The following is a 21,116-nucleotide window of genomic DNA, read 5'->3' as shown; positions in this document are numbered from 1 at the left end:
CCTCAGACCCCATTCATGAAGGAGGAATGCCACTGTAATCCCCTGGCCATCCTGGAATCACCCCACCACAAGGAGCCTCCACCTCCAGATGTCTCAGCCTCAGAGCGGGGGCCACAAACTGCAACTATAGCAAGAACTACTATAAACCATCTACAGGGGAGGGCTGCCACACAGGGACTGATCTCCACCCTCAGATGCTTCAGCCTTAGCTGCAAATGCTCCTCCCAGCCTCATATTTGGTTTGGTCATGTCTTTATTCGGGCACCAAGTATATATGACTTTCTGAGGAGTCTGCTCCTCACTCCAGATGACAAACCAAAGAAGCAATTCCACCCAGTCTAGCCTGGAGAACCAATGAGAATCCGGGGGTTACTTGTAGCAGAGTTGCCTTCTTGCTCCAGCAACCATTAACTACTTAGTAGATGAACTCTCCCATCTTCCATGAGGGATATAGTGAGCCCGATCCTGTGTGGGTGTTACAGCTGGCCTGACATACCCAGGTTATATAATTCCACAACAGGAGAACACCCCAGATCCTGATCATAGCACTGCATGTAAGTAACCAGGACAGGGCAACTATGAACCTTTGCGTTCATCCCAGAAAGAACTTACATTTTTAACAGTAAATCATTTTTTTTATAAAAAAAAAGAAAGAACAAACAGTAACCAATAGCAAAGACCAAAGACTTACTTTCAAAAGATTATCCGATGAAAAGCCAGGGGGAAAAAAGTCCTTCAGGCTGAGGCTGCAGATGAAAAAGGGTTGTGTGGCAATGTGCTTCTTTCCTGCCCCCACCCCGCCTGCCATGAGGTCCCCAGCCATTGATAGCAGATATAAAAATGGTGACAAAGCTTAGATAAAACAAGAATGAGGAGACTCAGATGAAGATGACGTTTGATATATTTCCAGGATGAAAAAATATTTAATAAAATAAGGGTCAAAAAAAAGTCTCTATGCCTCCCTCACTACAGGCCAGGCCAATGGCTCTTGGTTGGGAAGCTGTCTGACCTCAAGACAAGCATACTGTGTCTCCAGGGCATCACAGAGTGCTTCTGGATAAGGCCAAGCCACAAAGGCCAAGGAAGACCCAGGCACACACCGGGTACCCCACAGATATACACTGAGATTGCCCCAAAGGTACAGGCCAACAGAGCTTCACTGGGTTCAAAGGTCCAACATCAGGAAGCCCAGATCAGAGAATCTGTGTCTGTGCAGTTCCTTTCAGCCAGCGTTTGCAACTCCTGTAGGCCTTACTCCTGTAGGAGCTTGTGTTTGACCGTAGAGCTTTCTGAGCAGAGGTGGACAAAAAGGGTACCAGCAGCCGTGCGAGCCCGCAGCTCCTGGAGTTCGTAATCGTGGGCCCACTCAATGTTGCCCCACTTCTGGATCTAAAGAGAGGGAAAAGCAAACTTCTTGGTGAGTAGCCTTGACCGGTGACCTGAATCACATTCCATTCCCATCACTGGCCTAAGGGTCGTGAGCCATGAGCCATGTTCCTACCAAACACATTAAGATCCATGTGGGTCATCTAGTAATAACATCCAGGAAGGTGGAGCAGGCTCCTCTGAGGTCTGGGGCTTAGATAGTCTGGGAGGAGTGTAGACCAGATAGGGGCTGCCCACTGCTAAATGGGCAAGCACTGGAATGCCACTGTGTCCCCTCTAATGGAGCCTTACCCATGTGACCTTTTATCTCCCACATAAGATGAGGAAGACAGCATAAAGCAGCCTGCAAACTGCCATCCTGTATCTCACTGTCCTTCAGGGCTGTAAGCACTACCATGGAGTGCAGTAAATAAATGAAGACAGGCCACAGGCCACTGGGCTCAGACCCCTAAGGGCAGCAGAACAGCAGTGACTCTGTGCAGCACACTGGAAGCCAGCTGTAGACCCTCTCAGAACTCTTAACAAGAGGGAGGAGCTCTAGGCACACTGTGGCTGTCCAGACATGAGTGTCTCCAAACCCATTCTGCTGGCCTCTCCCTGCAGGAGTCCAGCAGGCCTGGCCAGATCACCCAGGAATACAAACTCTTTCAGGTCACACAGCTACCTGCATTACTGGCTGCCTGGTCTTGGTTTGCACAACTGAAATAAATCATCTGAGATAATTTTCACCTTCACTTCAGGTCATCCCTCATTTTATGTGAGATCAAATCCAAAGTTCAGAAGGTAGCCTGGCTTGGGTCCCGTAGCCAAAAGCAGAGTCCAAGCCTGCAGCCAGATTTCCTGGTCTTGTACCAACCTTATGATCCAAACAGCTGACATCAGCCCTTCCCATGGAATGGGTGACATCAATGGATGGCTCTCTTCTGCTGTATAGAAATAGTTGCCATTGGCATCTTTCCAAGCAGAAGATTAAATATTCCAAAAAAAAAGGTTTTCAATCATGTAGGAGCCAACTCCTAATAACATTAACCTTCTGAGGTTGGAGTAATAGCAACATCCACAGGACCACAAAGAACACTAAGTTCTCAGTGTTAAAGATGCAAACAAGAGGCTGGGAAGATGGCTCAGCACTTCCTGCACAGGGTGAAAAATCTGAGTTCAGATCCCAGCACCCATATAAAAGCCAAGCCATGTGGGTGTGGCAACCCACCTATAATCCTAACTCTCCCGAGGCAGAGACAGGGATTCTCTAAAGCAACTGGCTAACTACAGTAGCCAAATTGGTGAACCCTGGGTTGAGCAAGAGACCCTGTCTCAACATAAAGGGAGAGAAGAAAGAGAGAGAGAGAGAGAGAGAGAGAGAGAGAGAGAGAGAGAGAGAGAGAGAGAGAATTAAAATAAAATAATGCAACAAAATCCAGGGACAGAGGCACACAACTGTGATCTCAGCACTCAGGAAGAAAGAAAAGAGCATCTTCATATGTCATAGGTCATATGTCCCAGGGCAGGCTAGTCTACATAGTTAGTTTCAGACTAATCAAGACTGTATGTAGTGATGGGAGCAGCGGTCTGCATTCCCGCCCGGCTCCCGACCGCCTGGCTAGTTTAGCCCCAGAAATAACAACACACAAACTGTATTCATTTAAACACTGCCAGGCCCATTAGTTTCAGCCTCTTATTCACATCTTGACTAACTCATATCGAATAATCTGTGTAACACCACAAAGTGGTGTCTTACAGGGAAAGATTTAGCACGTCTGACCTGGTGGGTGGCTTCATGGCATCTGTCCCAGAGACGAGAGGTGGGGCAATTGTCTGAGCCATCTACCTCACTTCCATCTACCTTACTTCCTTCTTCCTGTTCTGTCTATTCCACCCACCTAAGGGCTAGCCTATTAAATGGGCCAAGGCAGTTTCTTTATTAACGAATGAAATCAACTGTATAGCAAGACCCGTCTGAAAAAGCATGGAGGAGGAGGAGGAGGAAGAAGAGGAGGAAGAAGAAGCAAGCTAGCCATTGTGAAGCAGCACTTGGGAGACAGAGGCAGGAGGATCAGAAGTTCACAGTAAGGCTCAGACACACAAGGAGCTCAAGGCTAGTTTGGACTACATAAGACCCCCCTCTCAGCAAACAAAGCAAAAACTGAAAACCCAAAACAGAAATGCAAACAACATGGGAAAACCTTAGTTTTTCTGCCGTCTAAATTAAATGTATATGTGGCGGCAGCTACTCCTCTGCTCCTCTGCCAGCCAGGAGAAACATCAGGATGTGAACTCCTACTGACTTAGGAGCACAAATGCAGGGCAGATGAGGGCCAAATACCTTTTCTGCCCATGAGCCTGAGGAGGCCTTAGCCCCAGTCACCCAGATATGGACGCAGACCCTGGTGGAATTCTCCAGAAGTGCAATCTAGTACCCCAATTTATTCTTATGTAAGATGAGGGTAAAAACAACTCCTACCCAATCAAGCTGCTGAAGAGGACCTGGGGGCAAGGAGAGTGCTGAGCAGTTCTGACCCTTTCCAATGCACAGGCATAGGCGTGTGGTGCTGCTGATGGGACCTAGGGCCCAGAGCATACTAGGCTAGTGCTCTACTGATGGAGGCAGGTCTTCTATCAATCTGTTGATTTCATTAGTTAATTAATAAAGAAAACTGCTTGGCTTGATAGGTTAGAATATAGGTGGGTGGAGTAGACAGAACAGGAAGAAGGAAGTGAGGTAGATGGCTTAGACAATTGCCCTGCCTCTCCTCTCTGGGACAGATGCCATGAAGCCAGCCACCAGGTCAGACATGCTGAATCTTTCACAGTAAGACACCACTTTGTGGTGTTACACAGATTATTCAATATGGGTTAGTCAAGATGTGAATAAGAGGCTGAAACTAATGGGCCAGGCAGTGTTTAAATGAATATAGTTTGTGTGTTATTTCAGGGCATAAGCTAGCAGGCGGCCTGGAGCAGGGCAGGACGAAAAGCAGGCCTGCCCGCAGCTCCATCACTACAGAATGGCACCCACGTGGATAACTGAATCCACAGAAAGCTTGAGAAAGCTTGGGAAAGAATAGAGTAAAGCATGTTTTCTTGGTCGCAGCAATTTCTCGGGTCTGCTCTGCTTGCTAGAAGCAAGTAAGTGCTCTCATCTAAGAGAGGCTTCCTGACTCAGCTTTAGCTGCACAACCCTGCAGCTCATTAAGAGGTCCTGCCACAAAACACTTAAACGGTGTTGATGAAAAGCTGACTGCATGTTTTTCGGTTTTCAGCTGTAGCAGGAAAAAAGTTGTGCTGTTTTAAAATGCCGGCTTTCTGGGCTGTCCTGCCAGGCAAACTCTGACTCAGGCAGGCAGTCCGACAGAGTGTGGTCTGTGAGCAGAATGCTGCAGCTTGCTTGCTGGCAGGGACCTTGAAACGCCACAGAGTTGTGGCAATAAACATGGCTACAACCGGTACCTCCGCCATGAGGCTAGAAAGCTAAGGCATGGGCTGGATCTAGCCGACTAAGTCAGGGCTTTAGTCCTACTGATATTGTTTCGTAAATTAAAGACTCTTGTGGTCACAAAAAGAGAGATATACAGTAAAAGAAAGATTCAAAGTCGAAGAAAACCTCTAAATGGTTTACAATGTGTTAAAAATATATGCAGGCTAAATGTTAAAGTTCTTAAAAGTAAAAAAAGGAAGTAGTTGGGTGTGGTGGTACACACCTTTAATCCCAACACTTGGGAGGCAGAGGTGGATTGAGCTCTGTGACTTCAAGGTGTGGTGGTACACACCTTTAATCCCAATGCCTGGGAGGCAGAGATAGACAGCTTTCTGTGAGTTCAAGGTGTTGTAGCACACACTTTTAATCCCAGCACTTAGGAAGCAGAGACAGTGGATCTCTGTGAGTTCAAGGACAGCCTGGTCAACAGAGTTATTCCAGGACAAAGATATATAGAGAACCTGTTTCAAAAAATAAAAGTAAAAATAAACAAAATAGAGGTTAAAATAAAGCTGCACAAAGATGGAAAATACACAGAGAATCTTGATACTATATGCTATTATGTTCTCTTTGAATTGTCTGAATGCTGAGGAAGGAGCAATAGCTGCTAAAAGATATTTGTTTATAAATGCTGCTGAACTAATCCAAGATAGATATTTTGAAAATACCTTGACTTCAGAATTTGGATCTAAGAATATGATACTTTGGAAAAGAGATTCTTTTTTGTTTTTACAGAAAATGAGACCTTGTGGATTGCTTCTATCCCAATATGGTATGATAGATCACACCCTCCTGAAAGGTTGCTGTGAACACCCTCAAGAAATTACTTCACTCAACTGCCAACTGAGATGAAGCTGGCACACAGGTTACACCATGAAAGATTTGATTAACAGCGCTCCCATACAGCAGGAAGCAGTTTGAAGAGAAATAACTGCGCCCGTGTTCCCAAATATTGTTTATAAATGTTCTTTTACATTTAAAGGGGAAATGATATAGATATGAATAATTTACATTGGTATAAATTTTACTCTATTGATATAAATTTAAGGTCAATTTTGTTATATGTATATGTATTTCTGATACTGATTAAGGTATTGTGATTGTGTAGTTCATTTAAAAATATAACGTATATAGGTTGTTAATGGATAGTCATCAATAATAGTCAAACTTGTAGTCATGTTAGTTAGATTTTCTAGATATATAGAGATATATTTCAGTTAGACATTCTTCATATCTTTCAAAGACTACAGAACATGCATTTAAGATGTTTTTAATAACTTAGGACTTTTCATGACAATGAGACATGTCTGCTCCTGGCAGCACCAATCTACTTCAAGAGGAAGATGGGCATCGAAGAGGCTCCTTATGGAGTTGGTTAGCCATTTGGGCAAGAAACTGCTTTTGCCTGGACTGATGCATGAACTGGACACAAAGAACCCACCGAGGGCTGGAGAGATGGCTCAGAGGTTAAGAGCACTGGCTGCTCTTCCAGAGGACCTGAGTTCAATTCCCAGCAACCACATGGTGGCTGACAACCATCTGTACTGAGATCTGGCGCCCCCCTCTGGCGTGCGGGCATACATCGAGGCAGAATGTTGTATACATAATAAATAAATTAAATCTAAAAAAAAAAAAAAAAAGAATCCACCGAAAGAGGACTGCTGAACTGCCCTAAAGGTGAGATGATCTTTCGGGGTTCCTGATTTATAAAAGAGTCTGCGAGACATTCTGCAGAACATAGCAGAAAGTGACTGAACTGTCTTTGAAATTTCCTGCTTCATGGAAATGTCTGCTGAAAACTATGGGCCAGTAGGCTGAAGATAGATGCCCCAACAATACAAAAGAACTTTGGGTGACTGTCCAGGCAGCGAGATGTCTCTATCATGTCTAGAGTTTGGAAATTGCATATTTCTTGTTTACTTAGGTAATATTGTGTACTTCTGGAGTCTTTGATGGAGTTGAAGAAGAATAGTTATAGTTTTCCTTAGTTATGATAAAAGATAAAGTAGATATAAATATTGTAACTGTAATTCTTGCATGATAACTGTTTTGTTAAAGTTAAAGCCTTTCCTTTTTGTTTAAACAGAAAAAGGGGAAATGATGGAGGCGGGTCTTCTATCAATCTGTTGATTTCATTAGTTAATTAATAAAGAAAGCTGCTTGGCCTGATAGGTTAGAACATAGGTGGGTGGAGTAGACAGAACAGGAAGAAGGAAGTGAGGTAGATGGCTTAGACAATTGCCCTGCCTCTCCTCTCTGGGACAGATGCCATGAAGCTAGCCATCAGGTCAGACATGCTGAATCTTTCACAGTAAGACACCACTTTGTGGTGTTACACAGATTATTCGATATGGGTTAGTCAAGATGTGAATAAGAGGCTGAAACTCATGGGCCAGGCAGTGTTTAAATGAATATAGTTTGTGTGTTGTTATTTCAGGGCATAAGCTAGCAGGCAGTCTGGAGCGGGGCAGGACGAAAAGCAGGCCTGCCCGCAGCTCCATCACTACAGCTCTACCACTGAGCCACACCACTTAGCCCCAGCAACATATACCTTTATTGTTCCTTAGTTTGATTTTTCATATATACAAAGTAACAAAGCTCAGTGAGTCTGAATCACAAGGGTGAGGTGGGACTTGAGAGCAGAACCTTACCTGGTACTCCTCCTCCAGGCGTGACAGAAGCACAGCCTGCTCCACAGTCAGGTGCCGGTCAATCAGGCCCAAGGTCAGCAACATGGACTTGAGCTGGGCCACTATAAACTCAATCCCTGAGGGGTGGGAGACACAAGCCACGTCAGTACCTACAACCCACTGCCTGTCAGTTTCTGTGCCCTCGTGGAATGGGGGGAGGGTGCACTATCCCAGGACCCACATGAGGTTTGGCACACTTTTCTGCCAGAATACTATTCCTTTTCTTGGGGTGACCCACCTGTCTTTTCCTGGATAGCCATATGATCTGAAGCTGGTCAATTAGAGTATGACCCAGGCCATACTCAGTGATTGGTTTATAGATAGGTATATGGGTCCAAACTAATGATAAACTAAACAAAGTTGAGAATTTTCCTGTAGGGGGTGTGTGACCTTGGAGTACTAAGTAAAAGGGCTGGGCATCAGAGCTACCCAGCCTCCATGCTCAGAGCACTCAGCAAGGATGTGCCAAAATGTGCCCAACCCTCAAGGCCCACAGAAGCCCGACTTGTACCTTGTAGGGCCCACATGTTGTAAGAGGACAAGTGGCTGGTGAGAGCCTCTCGGGTCTGGGTAGGAATGCTGGGTCCCATTATGCTGGTGGAGGAGCCGATCTCCACGCCGTATCTAAAGGAAAAAGGCATCAGCATCAGCATGTCTTTTGCACTTTGCCTCTCAAGAACAGTCCAGCTTTTGACTAGAAGCAAAAAATAAATATAAAATTTAAAAAAACCCTAGATATGGTATATAATGCTTTTCCTTTAAAGTCCCAAGATGGTGGTGCATGGAGGAGCACAGCTGTAATCACTGCACTCAGAAAGCAGAGGCAGGAGGATCAGGAGCAGAAGGGCAGTGGTGCCTACATAGTGGGTTTGAGGCTAGACTGGACTACATGAGATCCTCGCTCAAAGAACAAAACCAAATAATAAATAAAATAGCCCCCTCAGGATGGATCATGGTGAACACTCAGGAGATGTGTAGCAGTGATAATTTATGTGAAAATTGTTATGACAGAAGAAAAGCCATCCAGGCATTTGTTGCAAACCCTGCAGACAAGACAGGGCCTTGGAAGCCATCCCTTTCACAGTCACTGGAAGGAATTGACACTGAATTTATTTTGCCACCTTATCAATATCTGCTTAACTCTATACTCACAAGAGTCTTCTGTTAAGGAAACTGTTGTGTATCACCAATCCCTAGAAGCCACACCCACAAGGCAGTCCTCACAGCATCGAAGGACGCTCCTGACTTTTGCTCATGTGTATCTTGTATACTGTGAGTTTTACTTACCAGTGAAGTAATAATGAAGAAGATTTAAAAAACAAAAAACAAAATTTGAGTTGTTACCTCTGCCAAATAAAATGCTAAGCACCAGCCTGACTGGCAGGCAGGCAGGATTAGCCCATTTCAAATCAAGAAAACCAACACTCAGAGACTTGCTTGGAGATAGAATTCTGGGGCCTTTGGTGTTTCTTGGAGACACAAAGCTGTCCCTACATTTGTCATGGTACACTACAGTAGCAGGTATTCAGGGTATGATGGCCAAAATGAATTTGAGGAATGTTTTCCAAGGTAATCCCTACTTCTCAACACTTGAGGGAGCTCAAGCTCAGGAGAGTTCTGACTCTGGAAAACAGATTTCAGGTGTGCTGTGTGGCCCTGCCCCCAGCACCCAACACAATACCAGGCCTACTCAATCCTCCATGTGGGGCTGCACATCTTACCTTTTCTCAGCCCATTCTATGATTGGATCCCATTCGTTCTTTTGAAGTTCCACTAATGTCTCCGGCTCTTCCACCCTGTAGCTAATTCATTGTAAAAACCACCTTCATTAATAAAAAAGTACAATTCCTTCATTGAGGGACAGAAAAGAAAAATGCAAAGGGCAACAGCAAAAACTTTCTGCCACCAACCCCGCACCCCAAGTCTTGTCCCGTAGAGCAGTGGTTCTCAGAGTGCAGCCTTGGGGCCAGCAGCATCAGCTCTAGCCTCACTTGGAAAGCTCATTACCAGGACACTGATGACAAGCAAAACCTCTGGGGTGGGGCCTGGCCGTCTGTTTCCACATGCCCTCTGGGGAATTCTGGTGTAGCTTGAGTTGTAATCCACTATCCTCTGGCTCCCAAATACTTGACAGGTCCAAATTTGCAACCATTTTAGTGCGACTCAAAGACAGATCTACAGTAATATTGGGATCCATACCCACTGGACACAAGTGCTATGCTAGAAGTTCAGTGACTGCTCCACCAAGACCCCTGCTCCTGGCCAAGGACCAGAAGCCTGCTGATGCTTTGGGAGCCTAGCCACTTCCTAGAATGGATATTTTTACCCAAGTGGCTCACTACAGAGCCAGATGGTACAACTCATTTTGATAAAGAGACAGAAGTGATGGGAGCTGAGCTTCAAAACCTCACGGATGGGAACTCTAGGGCACCACAGAAAGCTTTCATGTAAGCCATGTAAGCAGAGGGAAGCAGAGGGGGCATGGGTATGCAGAAAAGCTGGGCTGCTGAGAGCAGAGTAGGAGGCCTCTCCTCCTATCCAATCCTGGACCTGAAGAGAGGAGGCAGGTAGAACTTGGTACCTGGAGAGAGTTCCAACCACTGCCTGTGCTTGCTTGTTAGAACCCTGCATAGTTTTCAAAAAGCCACCTTTGCCAAAGGAAAGCTGAATGAGCTCTGTCTCCTGCAAGCCACTGTGTTATAGCAAAAACAGAGTAGGTTTTCCCACTGCAAGCTCTCAGTGATCCTAAAGCCCACCTACTTCCAGAGCATCTATGCTAACACCCCAAGTCATCCCTGGGGTGATTCACAGCTTATGAGTAATGGGACCAGCAGGCACAGTAATGCTCAGCCATTCAACACCACTGACCAACAAGAAAAGAATATAGACACAAGGGGAGAATTCAGAACTCAGATGCTAATACATGAACATGCTGAGGGCCAGACATCAGGGCCAGATGCCCTGCAGGGAGTTGGCCAATGGATTCTGTCTGGAGCCTGAAAATGGCATATGTTCCCATGCCAACTCAGCTCAATGCAAGGAGTACCCTGTGCTAGGGCAGACTGAGAATCCTCTTCCTAGGATTCAGGCTTGTCAAGTGGGCTACCTGCCTGCAATGGCAAAGGCCTTGCATTTTCTTCCACTGATATGCTCTGGACAAACGAGGCAAAACAGACTAAGAGGCTCACACCACCCAAGAGGAGTGTTCATCTAATGACACTTACCAGATGGTATCAGTGTCCAGGAACTTTACAGCTGCCCGGATCAGCTGATCCTTGTTTCGTTGGGTTGGGTTGTCCAAGGATGTGTTGCACAATGTGGTCTGAATGAAAAGGCAGAAAATGCTGTCACCCACATGTGACAGTACCCCAGAGACACCAACGGAGCCACCATTACAGCCACAGCAGCAGCCTATCTGCTGAATGGATCCGAAAGCCAGGCTCCATGTTCAAACTCCACTGTGTTCATGGGATTCACTGGCCTCTCACAGTGGTCCTGGATTAGTGAACTTCTTCAAAGTTTCAGGGGCTTTATTTATGCATTTTCATGTTTGTGACTACCAGGTTAATCTGCACAACAATACTTTGGGGGCAGATGCCACTATTCTACTCATTTCAGAGAGGTGGAAACTGAGGCCCACAGAGGTGAAATTCATAACTCAAATACAATAACGAAGGCTGGAATGCAAGCTGACTGAGAAGCTTTACCAGCTTATTTGACACGTCAGAGGATAAAACAGCAAATCAAACTGGGATCAAGATATTTTCCTAGTATTACCTCATCAGTAAGAGGCTCCCAAGATTTCTACACATCAGTGTGTGGCCTCGTCAACCTGATCACACTAGACAGTGAAGAAGTAGACTACGCTGCTGACAGGCCCAACTGGGTCTGCACATCAAAGTGGAACACAGAAGTGACCAGGATGAGAACATCTAACCCCAGAACCGGCTGGTGCCTTCCCTAGAACCACCTAAGGGCTCCAAGGGCACCATGCACAGTATCATCTGGTCAACCATGGCTCCACAGGTAGGTAGTACAGGTGGGCATCATGGGGCTAAAAAAGGGTGGCCACCATGTAAGGCCAAGTAGGCTGCAGAGGAAGGACTTCCTGAGTCTGTGGAGCATCCTCCTTTCCTCACTCATCTGGCTGGCTCCCACACCCTACCACTGTTTACTGAGCTCCATCTATACTTCCTGCTGGAACCACTGAGTAACAAAGACATGGCCACTGTTCTTCTGTTACATGCAATAAACATGTAAACACAAAATGGGCCATTATAGACCAAGTGGTAATAAAACAAGCAACTAGCTGCTGTAACAAAAAATAAAGGTTGGGCTTTGTTACGGCAGCACACGTCTTTAATCCCAGTACTTGGGAGGCAGAGGCAAGAAGATCCCTGTGAGTTGGAGGCCAGACTGGTCTACATAACAAGTTCCAGGACAGTCAGGGCAGCATAAAAAGACCCTGTCTCAAAAATAGAAAACAATAAAGACAAGTGATGTGCTGAATCATGGCATATTGACCTAGCATAAAACCCTGGGTTCAATCCCCACACTGCATATACAGGGTATGCAGACAACATGCCTGTAATCTCAGCACTCAGGCAGTACAGGCAGAAATTCAAGGTCATTTGCAGATACAAATCAAGTTCAAGACCTACCTAAGACGTGAGGCCCTGTCTCAAAAAACCAAAACCAACCAAACGACAGAAATGCAAACAGGGATGGAGTGACACTGGGAGTCAGTGGCCAGGCCAGGCAGGGAAAGAGCTGGGTCTGTTCAGTGACTCTGCGTGTAACTGCAGCCAGGCAGACAGAGCCTACCCCAGAGCCTCATCATAATAGGGAAGGACATCTACAGTGTTGCCAAGAAGTCTTGGTGAGCATCAAGTAGAAGTAAGTATGATCAAAGTCTGCTTCTACAAGTTTGTTTGTTACCAGGTGCATGGTGTAGAACTTGATGGTATCCTGCTGGGAGTCCCATTCAGTGGCCACGGCAATGGCCAGAGCCTCACTGGGGACGGTAAATAGCTTGGCTTGGGGAGTTTTCAGCTTTCTGTGGTCCAGGTTGATCTCAAAGCCACCTTAAAAGAACAAATAAAAAAATTCTCAGGAACTGGATTCAAATGCCCCATTCCTTTATTTTAGCAACCAAACTGGTGTATGCAAAAACATCAGACAAAGCTGCCACCACTGAACTGGCTGGAGACAAAATGTACCCAACCAGTCACAAAAAGAAGGCCATCCAATTTTTAGACACTCACCTTCACCTTGTGAGATGCTGACATTCTGATAAAACCTCTTCCTTTCTGTAAGACAGATTTTCAGAGACAATTTAAAATAGCAGGGATCCAGAAGCAATACCAACTCGTATCATTATTGTTAATGCTGATTGATTGGCTTGATTTTCATATCATCATTCAAGGTCTGCCCTAGTGTGCAGTATAATCAATAGTTTCTGACTAAAGCCTGGAATAGGGGAGCAACCAGTCTGCAGGGACCAGGGGAGAGCAGGACTCGCTGCTCACGCCTGTTCTAGCATTCAGGCTAGGAGACGACTGACCAAGGGCCCCTGGAACCTCACACTGTGACCTGAGAATTTCAGACACCTGCTTTAGCAGCAAAGCATGAATGTAAAGTTGGTGTGTGAACTGGACTAAAACCAGAGACTGCTTTCAGGTAGATCCTCTGAGGAAGGAAGCCAATGTGTGCACTTATGTACACATGTGTACACATGCGATGTACAGTAGAAAATAAAGTAAGACAGGCATGGTGGTACATGCCTTTAATTCCATCACTTGGGGGCAGAGACAGGCAGATCTCTATAAATCCACAGTCAGTCTAGTTTATAGAGCAAGTTCCAGGATAGCCACAGCTAAACAGTGAAATCCTGTCTTGAATGAAAAAAAGAAAAGACAGCTACTGAGAACATTTCCTATCCTCTCTAACTCATTTACCTAGTTAACCAGGTTGCCTATGGATCAAGATGTAGCTCTCAGCTACTTCTCCAGCACCATGCCTGTCACCATGTTCCCCACCATGATGATAATGGGCTAACCCTCTAAAACTGTAAGCATGCCACCAAATAAATACTTTCTTTTATAAGAGTTGCTTTGGTCATGATGTCTCTTCATAGCAATAGAACACTAAGACAATATCTGTATGTATGAATGTACAAAATTTTGAAAGAATAAATAAATTTAAAAATGATCAGATCTGGCCTCTGAGATGATATGACACAATTGACCATATCATGCAAAACTGTAACAGTAATTCTAGCACATGTTCTACACCAAAATAGGCAAGTTTCTGCTACGGTGGAGCTCTGAAATTTCCCTACTTTCCCTGCCACCCTGGTGAGTTGGTCACAGGCCTCTTTTCCTATCTCTGATAGAAGTTCTATACTACATCCATCGTGCTTTCTGGTGCCTAGACTGGACAACACATAAAAACCTGGCCAGACAGAAGTCATGAGCACACTGCCTGAGACAGGCCTGAGAAAGGACAGAAACCGGCTGTGAAGGACTGACTCCTCCAAAGCTAAAGCTACCAGGGCAGCTGTGTTTCCTGTAACCCCCATCTGGCAAGCTCTGCTGGCCAGGGCTACCTCTATTATCTGAATAAGAATTTAAAAAGTCTGGGTAGTAGGACGACAAGAGAGAGCATCAAGTCAAAATTGCTCCAAATAGGATAAAGGTTAAAGTCAAGTAGAAGGCAAAAAGAACCCAAGAGACAATGGCCTCAGATTCAAAGGTGGTGGGCTTTTGACAGAACTCTTTGCTTACAGTCTGGCACAGGGCAAACATCAGTCTTTCTACTGCAGGGAATACTGCTCACATCCAGCAACTAGTCGTGGGGATGAGATGTGCCTTCAGGGTTCTGTCTACTGAGAGTAAAATGACCACGTGACTTCAGTGATAGTAAGAACATGTGGGACAATGGGAGCCCAGACTGAGGAATCCCCATCTCATCATGGGCTGCAAAAGGACCTCTGAGCAGTTAGTTCATATGTGAGCCACAGAGCAGCAGCTACTAAATCTCATTAACTGATTTGTTTGGGAAGGGATGTACAGAATTTTCAGGATTAGAAATGGCTCATATGAAGTCCAGTTGATGAGGGACTTGCTGCTTAAGTATGAGGACCCAAGCTGAATCCCCAGTACCCACAGAAAAGGCCAGAGAATATGGTGCATGCTTGTAATCCCAGTGCTGCAGAAGTGGAGACAGGAGGATCCCTGCAGCTTGCTGGCTATTCAGCATAACTTATTCAGCAATCCTGTGTCAAAACAACAAGAAGGTCAGCAAGATGGCTCAGCAGGTAGAGGTGCTTATGTAAACCCAATGGCCCAAATTCAATGCCCACATAAAGGCTGAAGGAGAAAATTGACTCCACAAAGATGTTATTTGTCCTCCACATGTATACCTAGCATATACATCCACACATATACATATACATACAAACAAACAAAAAAACCAACAACAACAACAAAAAAAAAAAACAACCCAAAGAGGCAGGCATAAGAAAACAAGAGAAAAACAGCAGAGAAAAACGTCTCATAGTGGGCTGAAGAGATGGCTCAGTGGTTAAGAACACTGACTGCTCTTCCCGGGGAACTGGGTTCGATTCCCATATGGCAGTTCACAACTGTCTGCAACTCTAGTTCTAGGGATCTGACACCCATGGCAAAACACCAATGCACATAAAATAAAAATAAATTTAAAAAATGCTCATAGAAACAGTTCTGGACAGGAAAAAAAAATGCTCATAGGAAAAAAAGTACTGAACAGGAAATTAGGAACCTACTAAAAGATATCTCTCCTGTAAAGTCGCTTAAATCCATATAAAGAAACAAGTGGTTTTCAGAGCCACATCCTTTTTAAATCCCTCCTCCCTAGTGTGTGGTTATTCTACCAGTCACAATTTTGGAGCTGGCCTTTTTTTTTTTTTTTTCCTAGAAAACCGAAAGCCACAGGACTACAGTTCCCAGGGCACACCAAGAAACCGTGCTAGTCATGCAATCACACCTTTACCTTTTAAAACAGCGCCATCTGGTGGGTCTTTAAGGTCTTGAACCTTAAAGCTAAATTCAAAATACGTAACCCCCTGTAATCCAGAGGCAGCTCTAACCAATGCTTTTCATATTTCAAAATTTATATATAAACATATAAAGAAAAGCCTCCAAAACAAGGCTGGGTGTGGTGATGTATGCCTTTAATCCCAGCATTTAGGAGGCAAAGGCAGAAAGTTTGAGGTTAACCTGATCTACATCTAGGTCATCCAGGACTACACAGAAAGACCATCTCAATAATTAATATAACAACAACAAATCCAAAATGAAATACCACATCACACCCTTTATGCTAATAAAAAATCAGGCCGGGCAGTGGTGGCGCACACCCTTAATCCCAGCACTCAGGAGGCAGAGGCAGGTGGATCTCTGTGAGTTTGAGGCTCAGCCTGATCTACAAGAGCTAGTTCTGGGACAGGCACCAAAGTTACAGAGAAACCTTGTCTCAAAAAAAAAAATCAGATAATATAAAGAAATTAGAAACTTCATGTACTACTAGAAATTTAAAATGATTCATCCACCTTAAAAAAAAACAATAATATGGGCTGGAGAGATGGCTCAGAGGTTAAGAGCACTGGCTGTTCTTCAGGAGGTCCTGAGTTCAATTCCCAGCAACCACATGGTGGCTCACAAGCATCTGTACTGAGATCTGGCGCCCTCCTCTGGCATGCGGGCATACATCGAGGCAGAATGTTGTATACATAATAAATAAATTTAAAAAAAAAAAACAATAATATGGGGCTGGAGAGATGGCTCAGCGGTCAAGAGCATTGCCTGCTCTTCCAAAGGTCCTGAGTTCAATTCCCAGCAACCACATGGTGGCTCACAACCATCTGTAATGAGGTCTGGTGCCCTCTTCTGGTCGGCAGGCATACACACAGAATATTGTATACATAATAAAAAAATTTAAAAAAAACAATATTTCTACTCCTTAAAAAGTTAGTTTTCTGCTGGGTGGTGCTGGCGCATGTCTTTAGTCTCAGCACCCAGGAGGCAGAGGCAGAGGCAGGTGGATCTCTGTGAGTTTGAGGCCAGCCTGGTCTACAAGAGCTAGTTCCAGGACAGGCACCAAAGCTACAGAGAAACCCTGTCTCAAAAAACAAACAAACAAACAAAAAGTTATTTCCATTTGACCCAGCAATATTAAGCTTAGGAAATATAGCCAGAAAAAAAATAAGACCAAAGTCCACACACAAACTTGCACATGTCTGCATCAGCATTATTCATAACAACCAGGATATAAGCAACTTATACGTCTATAAAAGGACAAGGAAAATGTAATATATAAAAAGACTGGAATATGGGTATATGATACAACATAGATAACACTTAAGAACAGCATACTATGTAAAAGAGGCCAGCCCTAAACCCCACAGTCTATTTGTATGAAATGTCCAAAACAGGGCAATCTTTAAAGGAAGAAAGTAGTGGTTGCCTAGGGCTGGAGAGATGGCAAGGCACTAAAGGGTACTGACTGCCTTTTTAAAAAAAATGTGTTTAGGTATTTTGCCTGCGTGCATGCGTGCGTGCGTGCGTGCGTGCGTGTGTGTGTGTGTGTGTGTGTGTGTGTGTGTATAATTTGTCCACAATGTGCATGCTTGGTACCCAAGGTCAGAAGATGCCATTTGATCCCATGGACTGGAATTACAGATGGATATGAGCTGCCATGTAGGTTCTGGAGTTACAAATGGTTGTGAGCTGCCATGTAGGAGCTAGAGTTACAGATCGTTGTGAGCCACCATGTGGGTTCTGGGAACTGAACCCAGGCCCTCTGCAAGAGCGACACATGCTCTTAATCTCTGAACCATATCTCTAGCCCCTAAATGGATTATATCTTTTTGGTTTTTGTTGTTTTGTTTTGAGAGACAGGGTTTCTCTGTGTAGTCCTGGTTGTCATGGAACTGTAGACCAGGCTGTCCTAGAACGCACAGAGATCGACCTGCCTCTGCTTCCCAAGTGGCGGAATTAAAAATTATGCAGGGCCAGAGAGATGGCTCAGTCAAAGATACTTATATGCAAGTCTGACTGAGTTCAATCCCCAAACCCATGTAAAGGTGGAAGAAGAGAAACATCTCTCAAAAGCTGTTCTCTTAACCTCCACGTGTACATAGTGACACACGTGTGCCCAAATACATACATACACAACAAATTCTTGCAGTCAAGTAAATAAATGTACTACTTTAAAATTGTTCTTCATCTGGAGCAGAGGTCAACTGATGTGGGATTCCCTTCTGTATGCTATGAATATATTTTATTACCATTGGGTAATAAAGAAGCTGCTTCAGCCAATGGCTTAGCAGAGCAAAGCCAGGCAGGAAATCCAAACAGAGATACAGAGAGAGTAGGTGGAGTCAGAGATGCCATGTAACAGCCAAAGGAGAAAGATACCCACTGGGCCCTTACCAGTAAGCCACAGCTTCATGCCAACACAGATTAATAGAAATGGGTTAATTTAAGATATAAAAGTTAGCCAGAAATATGTTATATTAATTACAATACTGCTTGGCCATATATATATATATATATATATATATATATATATATATATATTAGGAATGTGTGTTCAGACTCATATGCTGCTTCTCCAAAACACCTTCCTGTCTGGGCAGTTAACAGAGTAGCAGGATGGCAAACAGCCTCACAAGCAAACATCTCTCTGCATGACACCACCTCCTCCTCCAAGCCCTCTCAGTTAGCCCTTCAAAAGCCCCTCCTCTCCAGACAAACTTCCATGGGGTGGCTGCTCCTAAGAGTCCAGTTGGCTTGGCAACCGAAGTCTTCACCAAGAAGGATCCAATGGGGTATAATTTACACTACTTCAAAGCTACACAAAAATCTCACAGTTGGTGAGGACGAGGAGAGCAGAACATATCTGCCCTAGGGAGGCACCACATAAGCGAAGGAACACACTCAGGGGTTCACTAGCTAGGCAAAGGGTTAATTTAATGAGGGGATGCCTTTTGCTTTCCATTATGGAGGCACTTGATCAGCCATCTCTTTTTTTGTGTTACAGACTTGTGAGTAGGCTCTTAGAATTATCTAGTACAGAGTAGGTAGTCAGATGTGAAAGAAAATAAGAATGTCTGAATAAATGAGTGAATGAGGCACAGTGAGAGAGGTATATATGTCAAGCCTTGTTCTCCTCCTCTTCTTCCTCCCTGCTACCCCTGCATGAGGTCTTGCTATTGTAGCCCAGGCTGACCTCAAACTCCTGGATTCAAGTGGTACTCCTAGCTCAGTCTCCCAAGCAGTTAGTACACTATGCGACACCACACTCGACTTCCTCCTTCCTCTTTACTGTCTCTTCCTGTTAGACTTCCAGGCCATTGTTTTGGGGCTTGGTAAGTAAAAACTCGGCTCTCTGTTGCATCCAATCTTCTTCCCCATTTATATAAAATTATGGACTTTGAACCACTGAAATGGCTCACCACGTAAAGGTTGCTTGCCACTAAACCCAGCCATGCCCGTTCAATCCCTGAAACCAACAAGGAGGAAACCAGTCCCACTGGCTGTCTTCTAACCTCCATGTGCAGGGCAAGTGTGAGTGCACACACACACACACATAACGCACACACACACACATACACGCGCACACACACACACACACACACTCTCTCTAAGTAAAATGAAAAACTATGGGATTTGAGGCCTAAGGAATCCTTAAAGGCAATCTTATGCCTCAGATCACTAAAGAAAGCAACATCACACATGCCTGAGACCACAGTACCTCAGAAGTCTAGCAACAACTGACCCCAGGTTTGTACTCGAAACCCAGTGCCAAACTGCCTATGGGATTCTGTTTCTTTTCTTTTTTGTTTGTTTGTTTTTGTTTTTCGAGACAGGGTTTCTCTGTAGCTTTTGGAGCCTGTCCTGGAACTAGCTCTTGTAGACCAGGCTGGTCTCGAACTCACAGAGATCCGCCTGCCTCTGCCTCCCGCGTGCTGGGATTAAAGGCGTGAGCCACCGCTGCCCGGCGGGATTCTGTTTCTTAATGTGGGCAGTGTTGCAGCAAGATCTCTTAACACCCTGCTGTCACCTCTGGACATGTTCCTTTATTTCTTTTCTTCAGCGAACCCTTCCCAGTTTAACTCCCCTTTGGATCAAGACCTCGGACATGCTCAAGACAGAATGGAATTCTTTGTGTTTCCTCAGAGCCTCTGTATCGCTGTGCACTAAAACTACTGTTTAGATAGCTCAGTGGTTAAGAGCATTGCCTGCTCTTCCAAAGGTCCTGAGTTCAATTCCCGGCAACCACATGGAGGCTCACAACCATCTGTAAAGAGTCTGGTGCCCTCTTCTGGCCTGCAGACATACACACAGACAGAATATTGTATACATAATAAATAAATATTAAAAAAAGAAAAACTACTGTTTAGTAAGCAGAGTGTACCCTGCGTACTGTACCGGTGCCTGTCCCTCAGGTGAGACCACAAGCCCTCAACACAAAACAACTAAGCGGAGGAAAGCAGACCGCCACTACTTTTCATCCACTGGAGTGAAGCTCACTTGTAAAAATCTCTCCCCAGAAGCAATGAAATAACTTCTTTCATGCTTATTACAGTCCTCAGTAGGTGAAAGACCCACGGCCTGAACTCGTCCTTCGAGAAAGGAGGCTTCAGAGAATGCAGGGGCTGTAGCACTGCACTAGGGCAGAGGGCCTGTGAACCCTCAAGGAAAGTGTGTGGGGTGGAGGACTCAAGGCCCGCCTGTTCTGGGCCAACTCTTATGCTGGGTGCTGGGGACACAAGGCAGTCAGGCCGGGCTTTGCCTTCCACAGACTTCAACCAGTCTGCTCTGTGACCTTGGAAATCAAAGAAGACACCCGCACGCCTTCAATCCCAGCACAGAGGCAGAGGCAGGAGGATCTCTGAGTTCGAGGCCAGTGTGGTCTACAGAGAGAGTTCCATGACTCGGACTACACAGAGAAACCCTGTCTCGAAAAACAAACAAAAAGAAAATTGAGAAAACCACAAGAGCCCAAGATCTCGCTGTCCTCTAAGGTCATCCCTGCACTGGTCTGGATGTCATTTTCCAACATGAAACAACTCCATTGCTCTAAATATCCTCATGGGCCTGAACCCTGCCTCAGTCAGCCCGCACTGCACGGCAGAAATCCTCCACCTCGCGGGCCAGATTTGGCACCTAACCAAAAGGTAACGCATGTCCGGGCCTCACCTGTTGGTGGTACGTAGGCCCTGGCCGGAGGCCGCGGAGCTGGCCTTGGCCACACTGAGGCAGTGGGGTCACTAGAAGACCGGCTCAAGAGACCACGTCCCCGGTCCCTCAGCCGGGGGCAGATCCGCCACATCATGCCCAGGGGCCTGGGTGAACGCATACGTCAAGACAGAGAACAAGAATAAGGCGAAGGGATCCCCAAATCCTTCGCTGCAACTGTACGGAAACCTCTCACCACGGGCTCAAAGCCCTCAGCCTCCTCTGCACACCGCCATCTTCCTCATGACACCTACAGCGCGCCGTCGCCACCGCACGCCCCCT

The 21,116-nt window shown here is 45.3% G+C and overlaps 1 protein-coding gene across 1 annotated transcript; it reads right to left on the bottom strand.

The window, feature by feature from the left end:
- Window positions 1-883: 883 nt before the first annotated feature.
- Window positions 884-21,103, bottom strand: Atpaf2 (ATP synthase mitochondrial F1 complex assembly factor 2). The gene is made up of 8 exons (XM_038326035.1): window positions 20,796-21,103; window positions 12,816-12,860; window positions 12,490-12,635; window positions 10,776-10,873; window positions 9,273-9,353; window positions 8,063-8,175; window positions 7,513-7,628; window positions 884-1,389 (listed from the first exon to the last, which is right to left on the bottom strand). The coding sequence occupies exons 1-8, from the start codon at window positions 20,953-20,955 to the stop codon at window positions 1,252-1,254; spliced, it is 897 nt and encodes a 298-aa protein (XP_038181963.1). The 5' UTR covers window positions 20,956-21,103; the 3' UTR covers window positions 884-1,251.
- Between the last annotated feature and the right edge of the window lie 13 nt (window positions 21,104-21,116).

The sequence above is a fragment of the Arvicola amphibius genome, chromosome 4 (genome assembly GCF_903992535.2).
Source record: "Arvicola amphibius chromosome 4, mArvAmp1.2, whole genome shotgun sequence".
Taxonomy (NCBI): domain Eukaryota; kingdom Metazoa; phylum Chordata; class Mammalia; order Rodentia; family Cricetidae; genus Arvicola; species Arvicola amphibius.
Note: the sequence above shows the minus strand (reverse complement) of the source record. Positions and strands in the feature narration are given on the sequence as shown.